Raw genomic sequence first — 19,547 nt, forward strand, 5'->3', positions numbered from 1 at the left:
CATACGGCTGTCACACAGGGGACAGATTGAAAGGGGCCCCAAGGAGTCTCTCAAGGAGGGACTGGCTCTTACTCGGCACAGGACTTGTCTCTCCAGCACTGACCAGGTTCTGTAAGACTCCCTTGTTGAAGCTGGGATGTTAGAGCTGACCTGACATAAGTGCCATCACCACCAGCCTTTTCCTGGAAAGAAGATGAGGAAAGGCTCTGAGCTGATGCTTCAGGTCCTTTCCAACTGGCACCTCTGTGATTAGAATCATAGAATAGTTAGGGTTGGAAAGGACCTTAAGATCATCCAGTTCCAACCCCCCTGCTGTGAGCAGGGACACCTCACACTAAACCATGGCACCCAAGGCTTCATCCAACCTGGCCTTGAACACTGCCAGGGATGGAGCATTCACAACCTCCCTGGGCAACCCATTCCAGTGCCTCACCACCCTCACAGGAAAGAATTTCCTCCTTAGATCCAATCTAAACTTCCCCTGTTTCAGTTTGAACCCGTTACCCCTTGTCCTATCACTACAGTCCCCAATGAAGAGTCCCTCCCCAGCATCCCTATAGCCCCCTTCAGACACTGGAAGCTGCTCTGAGGTCTCCACGCAGCTTCTCTTCTCCAGGCTGAACAGCCCCAACTTTCTCAGCCTGTCTTCATACAGGAGGTGCTCCAGCCCCTGATCATCCTCGTGGCCTCCTCTGGACTTGTTCCAACAGTTCCATGTCCTTTTTATGTTGAGGACCCCAGAACTGCACACAATGCTCCAGGTGAGGTCTCAGGAGAGCAGAGCAGAGGGGCAGGATCACCTCCTTGGACCTGCTGGTCGCGCTGCTTTGGATGCAGCCCAGGATACGGTTGCTTTCTGGGCTGTGAGGGCACACTGCAGCCGGCTCATGTTCATTTTCTCATCGACCAAGACCCCCAAGTCCTTCTCCTTGGGCTGCTCTGAATCTCTTCTCTGCCCAACCTGCAGCTGTGCCTGGGATTGCTCTGACCCAGGTGCAGGACCTTGCATTCTTGAGAATGGATGAAATTCACATTCTGGAAGCCAAGAGAGTGCCTTGTTTCATCACAGAGAGAACTCTGCAGCACCAGGGGATGCCCATCAGAAGCAGGGATTACCCTGGGGTGGTTGCCAGCAACCCCATGGTCATTCCCTACTTCTCAAGGAAACACCAGTATTGCAAGCTCTACTTGAGAGACCTCCAAGGACCTCTGCTCTCTGCAGGCTGAAAGGGGCCAGGTAGCAGAGTTCAAATGAGGTGTGAAGCTACCAACACAATTTAAGAGGGAAAAAAGGGCCAGGAAGTCTCAAAGCTCTTTTTACACCAAGCTTTTGTCCAAAATGTTGGAGATTCCACATGGACATCCAAAAGGGCAGTCATGCCAATTGTACCTGCGCTCTTCAACCTCAATCCCTGCCACAGGAAAGGGGCAGCATCATCTGGATGTTTGGAATGGCAGTCACAGCTCTGCAAGTCCTGGGGAAGCTCCTGACCTCCTGCTGAAGATACAACAAAGCTCAGTTCAGTTATACCGAGGGTCTGCTCTCTAAGAGGACAGAGCAGAAAAGAGCATTTCCCATCCCCAAAAACCAACATGGGGTTTGAAGTTCGATGAAGAAAGTTCTCCAGCCAAGTGTCTGTTGGGGTTTTTGGAGTATGGGCATGTCATTCATGGATTGAATTGTCCTTCATGCCAAGGATTTCAGAGTGTGTCATCACTGATTTTCCTTTGTCATTAACAGCCAGGTTTGGGGGGTGGCTCAGAGCTGAGCTGGAGGAACACCGAAGGCAAAGCTGACTTGATGAAGACTGTGCTTTGAGAGCTTTCTGTGCCTTGTTTAAAGGGAGTTTCTTCTGCTTCTGCTGTAAGAGAGGAAGAAAAATAAAAGAGAGCTCCATGCAAGGGAACATCAAAAGGAAATGAGCTGTTTTCACTGCTGCTCTAAACTAAAGAACATGCAAAGACCAAAGTGATGATGATAAAGTGCCTGGGAACAGAGTCCTGTAGAGACAAGGCACAAAAATGGATGATAATACCTCGATGCTTGTAATACAAAGCTTCACACACGCAAAACCCTCCTGGGAAAGACTCTGCTGGGGAGAATGCAGTGAACAATTCATGCCAGGAATGATTTGAAACTCAAAGAATGGCTAAACTTTGCCTTGCAGTTGTGGCTTTTCTTCCTGGAAGGAGCAAGAAGGTGCAGAAAAGCCATTGAAATGAAGTAGAATAAAAAACACTTGGAAAAAGTACCTTCATTTTTATACCCAGGAGGAAATTAGGCTGTTCATCCCAATTGGGGCTCAGTTTGGATTCACTAAGCAAAGCCATGAATGGCTTGGCAGATTGTACCAAGTACCTTCTATCACACTTTGCCTTGATGACATCTGTACCTCCTGTCCTGTCTGCTTGACCTGATGTATATTCTCACCTCAGATCCTGCTTCAACACATATACCTATGGCTGGAGACCTTTGCACAGGAGGAGGAGTCTTCATGGAGCCACCCATCAAGAGGTTCTAGAGACCCTCTGTTTCTAGAGACCCTCTATTTCCTACTATGGTAAGTCCTGTCCTGCAGCTATAGGCTTTTGCCTTTCCCTTCCCCTTGTGCTTTCTGCCTTTCTTCATGTTAGCAAAAGCTCACTATAAATCCAAAAGGGTAAATTCACACCTTGCTTGAAAATGAGACCAAAAGCTCTATCAAGTGGATCCAGCTGGGAATGAGAAGGGACTTACACGGGTCTAACATTTCCTTGCTCCTCATATACACCACTGACCACAGGAACAAGTGGCTTCTCACAGTGGAGGTGGATGTTGGCACCATCATCTGGTCATTTCAAAGTACATCTTAGATCAGTTCTTTTGCACTGATGTTGTCTAAGATGACTTAAGGACTCTCTTCTTTTGTCTTCACCCATTCTTTACCAACCACAGGCAGAAGCAGGAGAGACAAACGGACCATCCTTGGCTGAGGAGAGCCCCAGAGATGAAATCCATTCTTTCTCAGCCTAGTCCCAGGGGTTGTGTCTGAACTCATGAACTGAAGAGTGGTCTGAACTCAAGCTCAGTCCATCCTGACACACACTTGGCCTCAGCACAAAGCTCTGATTCTTGCATGGGTCAGCCACTTATGTGGCCCATGAATCAACCCTGCAGACAGTTTGCTGATGGCCACTGTGTTTTGAAGATGGGAGGGTTTAATAACACAGATGAAGACTGCTCTGTGCCATTGGCCTCAGGAGCCCATAACATTCCCAAGCACGTTTTAATCTCTGAGCAAAGCCATGACCAAAGCCCCTTGCTCGGCAAGCCTGGGGATCACAAAGTGCATGAAGTCCCTCTGTCACAGGTTACTTTGGACTGAAACAGCTTCTTTATCTATTTCTATGCAAACCCAGTAAAGATAAAATTACCTTTTTATGACAAAAATATCATCTTAGACCTATTTAAAGCACCTTTGAGTACCAAAGAAGTGGCAGCAATAGCAATAAACTTCCTTCTGTCCCTGGGCAAGAAGCCCACCAGCTTTCCCTGTCTAAGGAGGAAGGTTGGTGAGCAACATCCTGACCTTCAGTGTGGGCTAAGATGGTGACAGCAAGCTCAGCCATTCTCCTGGACACCTCCAGCCCCATTCACTCCCTAGTCTAGGGTCAGGCTAGTCATGGCTGTCCTCTGCAAACATCTCATAGCACATCATCAGTGACCACTGTGTGAAGGAAGCCAGGAAGAGCTTTGAGATGTGCTTCTCAAGGCAGTGATTTGGTTTGTCTTTGCCAATCAGGCCAGAGCAGCTCCTTCTTCATTTCTAGATCTCATCCACTGAAAAGAGGGGAGTCACACAGTGCGTCTGAAGCCACGCAGCCATGTCTCAAGCTCTATTTCTACACTGGCCAATCATAGAATCATAGAATCCCAGAGTGGTTTGTGTTGGAAGGGACCTTAAAGCTCACCCAGCTCCAGCCCCTGCCACAGGCAGGGACCCCTTCCACTGGAGCAGCTTGCTCCAAGCCCCTGTGTCCAACCTGGCCTTGAACACTGCCAGGGATGGGGCAGCCACAGCTTCTCTGGGCACCCTGTGCCAGCGCCTCAGCACCCTCCCAGGGAAGAGCTTCTGCCTAAGAGCTCATCTCAATCTCATCTGAGCATCTGGGACCGAAACAGGCACATTGCACACAACATCTGATACCCAGGTACAACCTGCCTCCTCTTCAAACCATGGTGGATGGCAGAAGCAGCGTCTTTGCACCAAGATGCCACATCATCACAGAGCAGGGCTTCTCTTCAGCTCCAAATGTTGCCCAGATTTGCTCTGATTTCTTCATTTGCTTCTCCGTGCAAGGATTTAAAGCGGAAAGTCGGAGAGGGAGAGCTGCCTCCTGCTTTGACACCGCTGGCACAAGTGTGCTCCATCTCCAACCCCGCTTTGTACTGCTATCAATGGGACTTGAAAGACACTTTTCTTTAAGCAATACTTGGAAATGAGAGAGATAAGGCATCAGCTTCAGGCAACACTTCCGTGGCAGCACTCAACAGGACCCCAGCTTTCAGTGTGCATGTGTATGATATTACAGATGCATTTCCACCTCTCTGTGTATGTAAAGATGTTGACGCAGTGAATTAAAATCAAGCTGTGCTTTATAGTTCCATTAGTCATGGGACCATTCCTGGCTCCAAAGAGAGAGCTATCAGCCCCCGAACGGCAGGAGCAGGTGGAGAGAGGAATTGTCTTCTGCCAAAGACAAACACAGCAACAGGAAAGAAAAGGCCCTGGAAGATGATGAATGGTTCACCTTCCTTGGCTGCAGGAGCCTCTTCTTCATTAACCACCCCACTGCCTTCTTTCCCCTCTTTCCTTTTCCCTTCGGCTCCATGCATGTGTCTGTCAGCCTGAAGCTGTGTGATCCCGGTTCAGGTGTCCATCCCCCTCCTCTCTGCCACCTCAGGATGCAGCTTTAGATGACAGAAACAAAAGGAGGATGGTTTTACACGTTGTTTGTGTCACCTCCTGCTGCATCCCAGCGGCAGAACCACGACACCCACAGCAAACTAACTTGGTGCACCTCCAAATGCAGGTCCAGGGAGCCGAGGAGGATGCTTCGTGTCCCAGAGTGACTTCCAGAGGGTGCTCCAGAAAAGCCACCCACTATCCGAAGCTCACTGGAAGCCACTCAATCACTGGGGACAATTCCCTGTCCCCTCCATTGCTCAGCTCTTCCTCATGTCCCCCTTCATCCCTTGGGAACCCTGCAGACGCCAAGCAGGCCAGAATCCCATGGAGCTGCTCTGAGGCAAGGTCTGGCCTCTTGCTGTGGCTCTTGCTCCCCAGGGTGACTGGGCAGGATGGGGAACAATAGGGACAGATGAAGGACAATGGCTCCATTTCACAAACTGAATCACAGGACCACGACCATGGGAGCTTTCCCCTTTCCCCTTCACCAAGCACATGCTGTCTGAGCAAGGCTCCATTAGCCAGGAAGGTGCCTTTGATGCTGAAGACACGGTAAGGTGAAAGGCTATGGCTTTTCAGCTCTCCTGCTGTATCTATCCAAAGGTACCCAAAGGCAGCAGACCCCTTTATAATGGGGAAAGGTCCACTTGGATGTGCTGCAAGCTCAACCAGTCCTGAGAGGCACTTGGGGGCTCTCATGCGCAGCTCATCCTTTTAATGGGTTTGCAGATGATGGGGCAAGGGAGAAGGGTCAAGGACTTGAGGATCTGGTCCCTAGAAACCCAGCAACAGCCCAGCAGCAAGGCTGAGCAGATGGTTTCATGGTCATCTGCTGCCATCTAGTGCCATCTGGACACCCAAAAGCTTTCCCTGCGTTCATTGATTTCACAGAACGACAGAATCCCAGCCTGGTTTGGGTTGGAAGGGAGCTTAAAGCTGATCCAGCTCCAACCCCTGCCACGGGCAGGGACCCCTTCCACTAGAGCAGCTTGCTCCAAGCCCCTGTGTCCAACCTGGCCTTGAACACTGCCAGGGATGGGGCAGCCACAGCTTCTCTGGGCACCCTGTGCCAGCGCCTCAGCACCCTCACAGGGAAGAGCTTCTGCCTAAGAGCTCATCTCAGTCTCCCCTCGGGCAGGTTCAAGCCATTCCCCTTGGCCTGTCCCTACATCCCTTGTCCCAAGCCCCTCTCCAGCTTTCCTGCAGCCCCTTCAGGCACTGGAGCTGCTCTCAGGTCTCCCCTTCAGGAGCCTTCTCTTGTCCAGGCTGCCCCAGCCCAGCTCTCTCAGCCTGGCTCCAGAGCAGAGCTGCTCCAGCCCTCGCAGCATCACAAGTACTGCGCATCCCATGGACCCCACACACACATTTGTGGATGCATCAAGGTGGACATCATCCCCCTGCACTCCCTGTGACCACCTCAGGTTAGACAACGCCAGCAAACAGACCATCGCGCTTCACCCCTAAATTCCAACCTCTGCTCCAAGCAGGGAGCCAGCTTGCAGCTCAAGGGCAGAGGAGGGAGGGCTCCTCTCAGCACTGCTGCTCTGCCTGGGGAAAAGGGATGTGATGGCTCCTCCTGCACCACAGCAAAGCCAATCTGCCTCAAGAAAAACCCACTGGTACACATAAGGACATCTCCCAGGCAGAGAAAGGGGCTTTGAGAAGGGCAAAACTGTCTCTGAGTGCTCATTGTGCCGCTGAGCAGAGCCCTAGAATAGAAGCAAAGAATCAACTCAGTTGGAGAAGACATTTAAGATCAAGCCCAACCTTTACCCCAGCACTGCCAAGGCCACCACTAACCCATGGCACTGAGGGCTTCATCTACGTGGCTTTTGAACATTCCAGGGACAGTGATTAAGCCAGTACATCTTTGCAGGACCCCTGAGATCAGAAATTGGGGTTCTATCAATCCCTTTCTAGCCTGGATAGCTCAAATTTAGCCCCAAATGTGCATGTCCTTGCTCTGCTCTCTTGGACAGCTGTAAAGAGCGGACCCCCATAGGCAACAGGAGGAGATGAAAGGGAGTGTGATGGCCAGGTAGGTGACAGCAATGGGCACAAATCCAAGCCCAGAGACATTGCATCAGCTTCACGTGGTCGTTCAATTGCTGGTGTCACATTAAGGTGGGGTTTTGACTGCTGTGCTGTCATCCCTCACTCTGTCATTGAGTTAAATGGCCCAAATCATGGGGAAAAGTTTCTTCCAACCACTTCATCATCAGTGACTTCTCCAAACCCTCTCCAAGAGGAAGGACAGATTGGGTTTAGGTGGCCATAACCACATCCTGCAATCAGCAGCCCATTGTTTAACACTGGGCATCATGAAACACCAGAACAGTTTCCTGAGGGTCGTCCCTGAGCCTGCACCATGAACAGCCTTTACACTGGTTGGACGCATCCCAGGTCAGAAGGGATGCACCCCAGGGTAGCTGACACATCACACACAGCTGGACCAATGATCCCATGTTTAAGGGCTAATGGAAGCTGTTCCAGGGATCTGTGCGCACCAGTGGGGTTGGATACCCAAAGACCTTGGTGTCTAAAGGCTGGGGGAAGTTCTGAGCAAGAAAAGAGACAGAGGAGCCAGGGGACTGTACAAAGCCTTTGTTCTCATTTCAGCCCCTCACAGAGCCGCATGTCAAGTCACAGGAAAGTGGCACGGTACAATACTGTGCAGGTCAACAGCACCTTTCGTCTGAGGATTGTAAAAGCCCTTTCAAGACATGAGTTTGTTAAACCTCACAACACCCCTGTGAGGTAGGTATCACCTCCCCCATTACAGACAAGGGGGGAAACTGAGGCACAGAGAAATGCAACGGCTTGGCCAAGGCCTTTTGGCAAGCCAATGGCACGGGCACGAGGTCTCCCTGCTCTTGTTCCTGGCTTGTGGCTCCTTCCCCCTTTGGAGAGCAGAGTGTGAGCAGCTCACAGAGCCACTGCTTGGCTTGCCCCATGGGCAGGGAGCATGCAATGTTTATGGGGGGCTCCTGAGCCCCTTGAAAGCACCCTGGTAACCAGCCACCCCCAGTGCTTTGGACCTTGAACCACTTCTCATACAGCTTCTCCATGCAGGTATGAGCCCAGCATTGTCACTGTTGTTTCTTGTGCAAGCAGGTAGGAGGCCAGGAGGAGCTCGAGAACGTGGATCCTTCATGGGAATGTCCCAGCACATTGTATGGCACAGTCCAAACTGGAAATCACCTTGCTCTGATGGCTAATGTCTCCCTGGAGACAATGCCCAGCACTGAACTCTGGTGGCATGGGTGATGGTGGGGCCTCAACAGGCCTGGAGGAGAAGGAGGAGGTAGCTAGAAGGATATGACAAGGCTTTTGCTGCCACAGTTGTCAGTGTTGGATGTTCACCGCATCCCAGCCCATGTGCAATGTCAAGAAGTAACTAAAGCTGGGGGGTAAATTGGCCAGAGCTGTGGTGGGGTTTCCATCATGGCATAACCCCACCCCAAGCCTTGAGTTACATCATGGTACCAATTTCCCCTCTCCTCCCCCCACCAAAACTACAGTTTTTTGTGCTGAATACATATTCTGTCTTATAAAAATAGTCCTCTGGTATCAAAAGACAAATAAAACAAGAGAGGAATAGAAGACCCCTGTCGCCAGCAGCAGTGCAAATCAGGAGAGCCAGCTCAGGAAGGATGCGCTTAAGGTGTCCTTGGTTTGTCACTTCTTCAAGGGGAAGGAGGTTGATTGGACTTTGATGGCTGGGACTGGCCTGGAGTGAGGAGAAGAGAAAGGAGATGACTCATTCGAGTGCAGAGAACAAGCACCCATCACCTCCACCACAAGCATCCTTCCACAGCTCAGGGGAGACAGAACATCTGCTGTCCCTGAGACCAGAGGGGACCTGGGACTGCCATGGTCACCCACATCGTCTCTCAAAGATACAACCCCAAATTATGTCGTTTTTAAGTGTTTTCCTTTGGCCTACCCTCAAAATCCCGATAGGACACAGAGTCCACCAAAGCACATGGTGACACCAGGCAGTAGCCTGCAGTGAGAACTGGGAGCTCATCAGCTGTAGGATTGGTATCCCCAAAGGGCTTACTGCTCTTGGCTTCCCAAGTTCAGGCAAGGTGGTCTAGAATCAGAACCATAGACTGGTTTGGGTTGGAAGAGACCTTAAAGCTCATCCAGTTCCAAGCCCTGCCATGGGCAGGGACACCTTCCACTAGAGCAGCTTGCTCCAAGCCCTGTCTAATCTGAACTTCTCCTTAAGTTTAAACCCATTCCCCCTTGTCCTATTGCTACAGCACTACCAAGAGACATCACCAAACCAACAACCTGATATGGACCTTACAGTCCATGGGAATTCATGAAGTCTCTCCCCTCATCCATCCAGGGAAGACAACAGTTCCCTGGCCCTCTCCTAGCATGTTGGCAATGTCAGGTAGTGAATACGGACCAGGACACGGGTATGCCCTGCTCTATGGCCCAACACACTTCCTGGCACGGGCACTATTTCTAGGGAGAATGGATAGGGACAGTCCAGTGGGCAGCAAGGACAAAACTACAGCCTTTGGGAAGGGGAGCTAAGTTTGGCTGCCAGGATGTGCCAAGCCTTTCCCTTCTGGGACCGCAGAACAGGCCTGTTTTATCTATGGGAAGAGCTGAGCTACAGGGATTGAGTTACACTGAGAAATGCCAGGGCATGTTCAGCCTCTGTGGTGGCAACTACAAAGACAACTGAACCTAAAATAGTATAGGAGGGTCAAAGCAGTCATTAAGGCTGTCTGGAGATGAGGGTCAGCTTCAGTTCAGCACGGTGCCTGCTCTCCATGGCTGGATATAGCCCACAAGCCTGGCTGACAGGAGGGGATGCAAGCACAACCCCTTGAGGCACCACGGACCATATCCAGAGGATTTAGCAGTACACAAGAGGCGAGCTGAAGGTTGTAGTGATGTTGTAAAGGATTTGGACTTAATCTCCCAGCTCCAAACTGGAAAACCCTCCGTTCCTTGGACCTCTTGTTGGGGTACCAAGCGGGGCTATGTCCTGCTCGTCTAGGAGCCTCTGGGAAGGTGGGTGTTTATTCCCCAGCATCCTGGCTCCCATTCCACTGCTTAACCAAAGGCCGTCCCCCAACCAGCAGTCCCCATGGCCCTGCAGGGTGTGTGTGACTCACCTTTGAGGTGGCATCGGCCTGCAGGGAGGAAAGATGAAAGAGAGCATCAGTGCCCACCCCTTCACCCCAGCGCCCCCCAGCAGAACACCAACAGCTCCCTGCATGCTCTGGGATGAGATGCCACGTGCACCCCAAAGAGCAGCGTCTCCCTTAACCCATCAGGGCATTACAAGACCCAAAGTCCCAACCTTGGTCATCGTTGGTCAACCATGGCCAAATACTGTGGGGTCCTGCCCAGTGGAGGCATGGGTGCAGATACTGGGCACCTGCAGGTACCTTGCTTGGGTGGGCAGGTTCTTCTCCTGCACCACGCAGGAAGGAGAATGGGCACAGGACTGTTTATGCATATGGCATCCCCATCTAGACAAATGCTTTGGTGGTAGCTACTCCCCAGGTAGAATTTGGGACGTCTCCTGATTTCTTTCCCACCTTTGCCCACAGATGCCCCACAGCAAAGATCTACTATGGCCTACAGGCCAGTTCCCCTGAATTTGGTGGGCTTTTTGCTCCTTTGTAGGTCCAGAGAGCAAACCCACACACCCCAGAGCACAGAACATCTCTCCTGCTCCTCAGCACCCTGTCCTGCACACACCAGCCTGGGGGGAAACGGGAGAAACCCCATTCACAGTGAAGACACCATAAGGGCCAGAGCAGAGCACACCACAGTGGCATTTGGGATGTCCCATTCAGACATGACCCACAATACACCCCATTGTGTCCACCTTCAGGGCAGCTCAACTGCTCCCTCAACTTACTTTAATGGCCTCGTGGGGCGGCTCACGGCGCTTGTACCCGACACCTTGAAGTTGGTAGGAGGGACCATGACCAGCAGGGTCTGTCCATGTGCAGGAGGCAGAAGAGGACTTCCAGGCAACGGCCGACGGGGTGGCTGATGCTTTGGGGTGACCTGGGATGACAAAGTGCATGCGGAGAGACAACATCCTTAGAGGAGCATCCATACAAACCTCTGTGCCTCGCTGCAGAGCTGAGATGCTTCAAAGCACCTGATAACACCCAAACCACCTTAAAACGTTCTCCTTATCCAATGAGCTTCCTTCGTTATCACAAGAGGTTTGTCTGCTAGGGTTGGCATGACAGCTCCTTAATAATACCCAACTCAAAAGAGCCACAGGCAGCCAAAACCCATGGAATTCCTATGAGTCCAGAAGGAAAGCACAGCCAAAGCTCACCAGTGGGGTCCTCACGGGGCTGCAGGGAAGAGGTCTCTTTGGAGGTGGCAGCTTAGCCTGGGACACAGCTGCTTTGGTGGGCACCATGGGTGATCTGCAGGCTGGAGGTGGTGGCCTGGCAGGTTTGGGGTCTCTTGGACGTGGAGGGATGGAGTGAGGAGCTGGGCGAAGAGGGTGGACGATGTTGACAGGCTGAGAGCTGGGTCTGGGGGGGAACGTGGCCCGTGTGACCTGCAGGGATGAGAAAAGCAGAAGCATGGAGAAAACCCTTAGGTGAGTTTTCCTGGGTGATGGAAAGCAGATGCACCCCAGAATCAGTGTATAGGGAGCAGCAGGAGGAGCATTGGGTATTTATTGCACTTCCTGGGATCACCACTTTTACCATGCGGCCCAAAAGCTGAATGTGCTTGCTCCTGATAGCCATATGAGAGCACACAGGGATGGGAAAGGTGTTGGTCTCAGAAGACCTGGAACAGGGTCAGCTCTACTGAATCCACTTCCACATACAGAATCATGGAATGGTTTGGGTTGGAAAGGACCTTAAGGTCATCCAGATCCCATCCCCTGCCATGGACAGGGATGTCTCACACTAAACCATGTCTCCAAAGGGTCTGTCCGACCTGGCCTTGAACACTGCCAGGGATGGAGCATTCACAGCTTCCCTGGGCAACCCATTCCAGTGCCTCACCACACTCACAGTAAAGAACTTCTGCCTTATATCCAATCTAAACTTCCCTTGTTTCAGTTTGAACCCATCGCCCCTTGTCCTGTCCCTACAGTCCCTAAGGAAAAGACATCTGCCCTGCTCTCAACCACTGTGGCCATGCTCAACAAACCTCAATTCTTCCCCAAATTCAGCCCCTGAATTACCCATCCGAGGCTCACCAGAGCTGACACAACCACAGCAGACACATCTGCCTCCCAGAGACCCAACACGAGGTCATCACAGGGACAGCACAGCCCCTGTTAGGCTTTGCTGTGGTGATGGGCAGCTTCCCAGTTGAGGCTTTGGGCAATCACCAGGGTCTTTCTGAACAGGCAGAGCCCAACAAACTCACCTTAAGGAGGGATGCATACAACTGACCAAGGGCTCACAGTGTAGACCCAATGCACAGCCATCAAGGAGCATCAGTTCCTTGCCCAGTTGATAGAGGTAGAGATGATCCCCCACAAGCATAAAGCGCCAGGGAGGGAAAGCAAACCTGGCAGGTGAGTTATTACTTACTTTACTAGTGTGGCTGGAGGCAGAAATGTTCCTCAAGGTGAAGGCAGCTTTGGGGTGGCCACTGGTTGACTTCCGCCCCATGGTTTTATTCCTGCTCGGGACCACAAACGTAAATGAGGATCACAGAATCAACTGAGTTGGAAAAGACCTTTAGGATCATCCAGTCCAACCGCTGCCCAGCACTGCCAAGGCTACCACTACCCCATGGCACTGAGGGATAAGCACTGGGTGAGCAGGGATGACACATCTGTCTTGAGATGATGAGGGTGATGAAGGCTTTCTCAGACTATTGCAGGGGTTTTGAAGTATGTGTGTGTCTGTCCCTGTACTGCGAGGGGAAACAAGCATAGAATGGTTTGGGTCGAAGGGAGCTTAACGCCCTTCCAGTTCCAGCACCCTGTCACAGGCAGGGACACCTTCCACTAGAGCAGGTTGTTTAAAAGACCAGGTTGCTCAAACGAGAGTATCTGAATTCAGTGCTTCTTTAGAGCCCTCCCTGTTCTTGCAGTCTCCTAGGAGTCAATGGAGAGAAAGCTTCTTGGTACCAGGCCACCTTCATCATCACTCTCTGGGGTCGTCCTGTCCAGGGGACCATCCCTATCCTCTGCTCTGGGAAGAGCTGAGAGCCTCAGATTTGCCCAGGAGAGAGCTCTTCATATCTCAAACCAGGTCCCACATCACCTTGAAACAGACCCTGCGCACCACCAGCTCTTCACACCCATTCCCACCAGGCTGGATGCCAACAGTGGCAAGAAAACCAGGTTTCTGTGTCTTACAGGGCCCTTGAGAGAGAAGGGATTTAGGAGGCATCACCCACCTGTACGTCTCCTGGCTCCTCCTCCTTATCTCCTTTATCCATTTATTCAGGAGTGAGTTCTCCCGCCGGTACCAGAAGTAGGTGATGATCATCAGGGCCGGGAGGAAGAGCAGGAAGATGAGCAGGAGGGTTGTTAGGATGGCTTCATGGTCTGGCAGGGAAAGCACAAAGATCAGTGTGGGGCTGGGAAAGCAAACAGCCTCTGGCTTCACTCCATGGAAACATTGGTCCCACCTGCCCATCCTCAGCCACCCAAACTAGAGCCACCATTGCTGATTGACCACCAAAGAGGGAGCAGAACCATGCGGTGGCCTCTGATGGGTGGGCACAGGCTGTGAGTCTGAACGGACCCATTCCAGCACATTCGGAAGCAGAGCTGTCAGCAGCTGTATCTATCACGCTGTCTCCCCCTCTCATGGCATTGCTCCAGCCCCACCAGTGTCACAAGGCACGGGATGTGGATGTAACTCACTGTCGCGCTGCACAGGGCCACTGTCCACGCTGCCACCCAAGCCTGGTTTCTCACAGTAGGGGGGAGCCCAGCCAGCATCACAGTGACAGTTCTTGTTGCTGTTGCAGACCTGCAGAGAGAGAAGAAGGGTTGGAGACTACAGGGGAGGTGGGAATCATAGAATCCCAGACTGGTTTGTGTTGGAAGGGAGCTTAAAGCTCATCCAGTTCCAACCTTCCCAAGATTTCATCTCAATCTCCCCCTTGGCCTGGCCCTACATCCCTTGTCCCAAGCCCCTCTCCAGCTTTCCTGCAGCCCCTTTAGGCACTGGAGCTGCTCTCAGGTCTCCCCTTCAGGAGCCTTCTCTTGTCCAGGCTGCCCCAGCCCAGCTCTCTCAGCCTGGCTCCAGAGCAGAGCTGCTCCAGCCCTCACAGCATCTCCATGGCCTCCTCTGGCCTCACTCCAACAGCTCCACGTCCCTCTTGTGTTGGGAATGATGGTGTGTGATGGGGATGACAACAGACGGCCAACGGCAGCAGTCTAGGCTGAAGGAGCTTAACCCCTGCCAATATTCACTCCTTGAACAGCACCTGGATCGCGCCTGTGCTGCCCTCACATCTGTGACTGTGATGTACAGAGATTATTTCCTTGCTGGTACTTTCATCTCCCTGCTCTTTGCAGAAACCCTGAAGTCAGGTATCTCGTACATTCAGCTTTCACACTGCTGGACTACACAAGCTGTACGTCCTTAATACTTCACGTTAGCCTGGGGTTTGTTGAACACCTTCCCCTCAGAGTCTTTCCCAATAAACCACAGCCTTTCTGAAGCAGAGAATCCAACCCGAGAGCAGAATGGAAGGGTAAATTTGGGTGTTTTACATCTCACATTTCTCCACATAATCCAGCAGTGATCCTCCTACAGCAGTTTGTTGCTGTCTGAGTTGGCAAAGCCTTCTGCAGAGGTCAAACCTCTGCAGGCTTTCAGCTTTGGACAACAGCGGTTCTTCCTATTCACTAAACCACTTCCCTCCTTCTTGCAGTCCCCGTTGTGTTTCTAACCCTTGCTTTGCTCTCAGAGGCAGCAGGCACCTGCTCTAAACACCCTGCAGTTCAAACCGGACCTTGATCCAAGTTTTGCAGATGGTCCTTACATCACAAACGATCTTCTTCCTCTAATGGGGACACGGGTGAGCAAAGATCTGAGCTCAGCCTCACCCGTAGCTGATGCATGAGACAACTATGACAAGCAGATGCCCACCGCATTGCAAGGCTCATCCCCGTGGGAGACACTTGGTTTTGCTTCAGAGTGTGTCTGATCCCAGGAGCCTGCTCAGGGACTCACTCACCCCATGGCCGTTGCATTGGGAAACGCACTTTTCCAGCTCAAAAAGGGAGGCATTTTGGCAGCGGCGATCCTTGCAAACCTGAGGGACAGCCAAGAAACCGTGGTTAGAGGAAGGCCCAGGAGAGGGACAGGGATCTACAGCTGGGAATGCTCTGGAAGGATGCTGTCCATTGGAAAATGTGGGATCCCAGACTGGCTTGAGTTAGAAGGGACCTTAAAGCACCCCCAGCTCCAACCCCTGCCACGGGCAGGGACCCCTTCCACTAGAGCAGCTTGCTCCAAGCCCCTGTGTCCAACCTGGCCTTGAGCACTGCCAGGGATGGGGCAGCCACAGCTTCTCTGGGCACCCTGTGCCAGCGCCTCAGCACCCTCACAGGGAAGAGCTTCTGCCTTACACCTAACCTGAACTCCCCCTGTTCCAGTTTGAACCCATCACCCCTTGTCCTATTGCTACAGTCTCTGATGAGGAGTCCCTCTCCAGCACCTAAAATGCAGGTTGGTTAAACCACACTGTGCCAAGTCAGTGCATTTCACTCCAGGTTTCAGCACATCCCAGGAAACCTCTGCCATTCCCTCATTCAGGATGGCTCAGATGAGACCAGCCACCACCATTCCCTTGACAACCCCTCTGGCAGCTCCTGGAGATGGCATTTCCCATCTGTCCCTAAAACACAGGCACCATCCAAGACAAAACAACACTGGATTTCAAACCCAGCCATCCTTTCTCATGAAAATGTTGACATTTTGGCTTTCCACCCCAAACTGGGGTGAAGATTTCACAATTAAAATGCCAAACAGCAAAGAGCACATCTCCACGGCCGATGCTGTCTGGCACGCATCCCTGCTACCATGCGGTCTACCAGCCCTTTCTCAGCTGAACAGAGCCTTTGTAAAGTACTTGGAGATGTAGGGGCTGGAAAAGAGACTAAGGCTCAGTTAGCAGCATCTGTTTGGATCTCCCATCTTGATCCTTAACACTTCCCTAATGCACATTCCCTAAGACTTCTCCTGGGAAACAATTTATCCCCAGAAGGAACCCTCATCCATCAAGACCTGGGGCATGCAATTCTTGTTGGGGTCACTCCACTATGCATGAAATCAGCAAAGAAGCATGGGGGCCAGAGAGGAGAATTTAGTGGCCTACACACAAGCATCTGGTGATGTGTAGAGATGCCCTGGTTGAGATGTCACCAGGGAGATGTCTGCAAGCGTGGAGGAAACCACATCCCATGGACCAGCTGCAATGCCGAGAAGAGCCAACATCCACATTGGAGCTGGGATAACAGCCAAGGGGATGTTATTCTGTAGGAGAGCCGAGCCTTAGGAAGAGGTACTCACCATCCCATCTCCACATTTAGTCCCCGTCATCACCAGCCCGGGGTCAGAGAGGTCTTCCTCGTCATCCTTTGCGGTGTACATGTAGGTACCACGGCACTTCACCTCCCGCCCATTGAAGCGGATGGTGGTGTCGATGGACACAGTGTTGGTCCCCTGAGGCTTCTTAGCTGAGCTCTGGCACTGGATCTTGCCACACATGGCATCCCTAGGAGTAGGACACAGCAAGGTGATGTGGGTACCACCCCCCTCACCCTCCCTGCCCCATCTGCACCCCTGCCTGCTGGCTCCTCTCCCTCTATGTCCATGCTAGGTTGTGATGAGAGATGCCCAGTGGGTTCAGAAAGGACTTAGATAAACCAAGGACAGCGCAGGGAAATGCTGGAGGGAACAGTCAGGGGGATCCCCCTAACATCCCTGGTCAAACTGGGAATGCAGGAGAGCACGTGGTCCATAAACAGCATCCTGCTGATGCTGGCTTTGATTTCCCTTCAGGCAGGGCTGGGAGGTGATGTGTGGTGGGACAACCTCCCTGCAGGGATGGAGCCCAGGAAGCACCTGGTGGCTTCCTCAGGTCCAAAATGGAGCTGATGCCAGGAGGCTGAGGTAGGAGCCTGCCAGTCCCTTCACAGAGTGCAGGAGGAGGAGACGATGGGGCACCCATGGGTGCCAGTGATGCACCCACCTCTTGTCACATTTCACATAGCGCCCTTGGCTGTCTTTGCCACAGTTGCCGTAGGTGTTGCCAGCCATGTTCACATCCTGGAAGCAGGCATCTGGGGCTGGCCAGGCACCTGCAGAGGGAGGAAAGATCCACGTGGAATGAGGAAGGAAAGCAGCCAGTGGGGAGAAATACCAGAACTGGGAGCAGCAGCTGGGTCCTTATGGAGAAAACATCATGGAAAAGCCTCCTGGAGAGCTGCTGCTGCAGGTGCCAGGTCAAGAACAGCACAGGAGGGATGAAATCATAGACTCACAGAGTGGTTTGCATTGGGAGGGACCTCAGAGCTCATCCTACCACGGGCAGGGACCCCTTCCACTGGAGCAGCTTGCTCCAAGCCCCTGTGTCCAATCTGGCCTTGAACACTGCCAGGTCATATGGAGCATATGAGCTATAACTGTATGTGGAGTGGGGGCCGTATGCAGCTGTATGCAGTCTGCAGCCACATGATGTGTGTGTATATACATACCTATGAAGTGTGCAACAACCATACGAAGCATCCGGCCATGTGGGAGGTGGCTCTGCCCATGGCAGGGGGTTGGAACTGGATGATCTTAAGGTCCTTTCCAACCCAAACCTATGATTCTGTGATTCTATGAACAGGTTATGAGCCCCATCCCCTCTGGGCCATATGCAGTATAAGGTCTGTAGGCAATGTGGGGGCCATACGCAGAATATGGGCTAACTAAAGCAAGGAGTCACAGTCTTTGTAGGGTACAAGCTGCCTGCAGTGCTGAAGCCATAGGTAGTCTCTGGGTTGCACCCAGGCTGGTTTGGGTTGGAAGGGACCTTAAATCCCACCCAGTTCCAGCCCCTGCCATGGGCTGCGATGCCTTCCCCTAGAGCAGCTTGTTTAAAAGACCAGGTTGCTCTTGCTCCAGAGAGGGATGTCAGGATGCAGAGCTGGGGCTGGTGGGACTCACCTGGTCCCCAGAGCTGGACACACTGCTGGTGGTGGGTCATGCACATGCCGTTGTTGCAGTAAGCCTCTCCATAGGCACAGGATGAGCCATCCAGCAGGTACACGTTGGCTGGGCAGTAGGGTGAGGCGCCAGTGCAGTATTCAGGGAGGTCACAGGATCCTGCTGCATCCCTGCAGATGGTCCCAGCCACCTTCAGCTGCCATGGGAGGAGAGAGAAACATCAGCACTGAATCATAGAACCATAGAACAGTTAGGGTTGGAAAGGACCTTAAGATCATCCAGTTCCAACCCCCCTGCCATGGGCAGGGACACCTCCCACTAAACCATGGCACCCAAGGCACGTCCTGGAACCATAAACCATCTATAATGTCCTCTGTGGGACTATACGGGGTTGTCAAGATATAAGGCCAATTTCCTGGGCTGGACCCCAGCCACAAAGCAGCCAGCAGAGACTCTCCTGCAGAGCCCTCATTTGGCACCAGGGGGTTTGACCTTATGGACATGCAGCACATGAGTCCCAAGGGAATGATGGGGGCTGCATCTCCCTGCTCATCCCATGGGTGGGCCTGGTGGGGACACGGCGCAGGTCTTACCTTGCAGCTCTGGCAGCAGTCGCCATGGGCACACTGGGCCCCCTCCTTCAGTGTGCAGTTGTGAGCGTTGCAGCACGGGTTGGTGCACTCCTGTGTGGGGAGGAGGAGAAGACATCACCACGGTTGGTGATTCCACCCCATTGCTGCCCTCAATCCATCCTCCACCCACCACAGCATTGCTCCTCATTTGGGGAAACTGAGGCACGGGGGAGTGCGGAAGAACTGAGCACTTCAGGGCAAAGTCAAGAAGAAAGCCAGGAGCAGTTAAATGGGTTTAGGAAGGGGGCACTGGGAAGAGCCCTTGGGATGGACCAGCAAACCCCTTTCCCTTGGAAACACACGGTCCATGCCCTGCTACCTTGAGCTGAGCTGCAGAAGCCTGTGCAGGAGAGCCATGCGAACCCAGCACCGTACCTCCACCTCCCCGCAGTCACAGTCTTCTCCTTCCTCCAGAAAGCCATTGCCACATTTCCGTCCCACCACCAGGTCCTTGGTGTCGGGCAGGTTGAAGAGACACATCCCACCTCCCTTCTGGAAGTAGCTCTCCAGCTGCCTCTTGCTGCAGGAGCTGAAGACGCGAGGGAAGGGGTGTCTGCAAGGGGATGGATGGGGGGACCAGGGCCGGGAGAAGGTGGAAAACCGCAGTCAGAGCTGGGAAATAAGGACATGGGCAAACTGGCACAAACCCTGCCAAGAGCAGAACCCACCAAGGTACATCGAGACCATGAACGTCTCCCACCCAACTCACACAGCTGAGCACCAGAACAACAACCAGAGGACACCGCTGAACCCTTTAGAAAGGGATGGAGAATCAGAGCTGCTCTACAGCAACCCCAGAGCATCAACCCTTCACAGCA

General features: G+C 52.6%; 1 protein-coding gene across 1 annotated transcript in view; it reads right to left on the reverse strand.

The window, feature by feature from the left end:
- Positions 1–7,538: 7,538 nt before the first annotated feature.
- ADAM33 (ADAM metallopeptidase domain 33) overlaps positions 7,539–19,547 on the reverse strand; it is a 30,799-nt gene continuing 18,790 nt past the window's right edge. Inside the window, exons 12-24 of the mRNA XM_062619977.1 lie at positions 19,105–19,282; positions 18,691–18,780; positions 18,098–18,293; positions 17,139–17,247; positions 16,457–16,661; positions 15,120–15,197; positions 13,795–13,903; positions 13,323–13,473; positions 12,506–12,596; positions 11,281–11,511; positions 10,846–10,997; positions 10,091–10,108; positions 7,539–8,679 (exon numbers count right to left, since the gene is read on the reverse strand). Coding sequence (XP_062475961.1) covers positions 8,628–8,679; positions 10,091–10,108; positions 10,846–10,997; positions 11,281–11,511; positions 12,506–12,596; positions 13,323–13,473; positions 13,795–13,903; positions 15,120–15,197; positions 16,457–16,661; positions 17,139–17,247; positions 18,098–18,293; positions 18,691–18,780; positions 19,105–19,282 — 1,660 coding nt within the window. The 3' untranslated portion in view covers positions 7,539–8,627. The remainder of the gene's footprint in view (positions 8,680–10,090; positions 10,109–10,845; positions 10,998–11,280; positions 11,512–12,505; positions 12,597–13,322; positions 13,474–13,794; positions 13,904–15,119; positions 15,198–16,456; positions 16,662–17,138; positions 17,248–18,097; positions 18,294–18,690; positions 18,781–19,104; positions 19,283–19,547) is intronic.

Source organism: Pezoporus occidentalis, unplaced genomic scaffold (assembly GCF_034315485.1).
Source record: "Pezoporus occidentalis ecotype Australia unplaced genomic scaffold, CSIRO_AGI_Poc_V1 ctg217, whole genome shotgun sequence".
In the NCBI taxonomy this organism is placed as follows: Eukaryota; Metazoa; Chordata; class Aves; order Psittaciformes; family Psittacidae; genus Pezoporus; species Pezoporus occidentalis.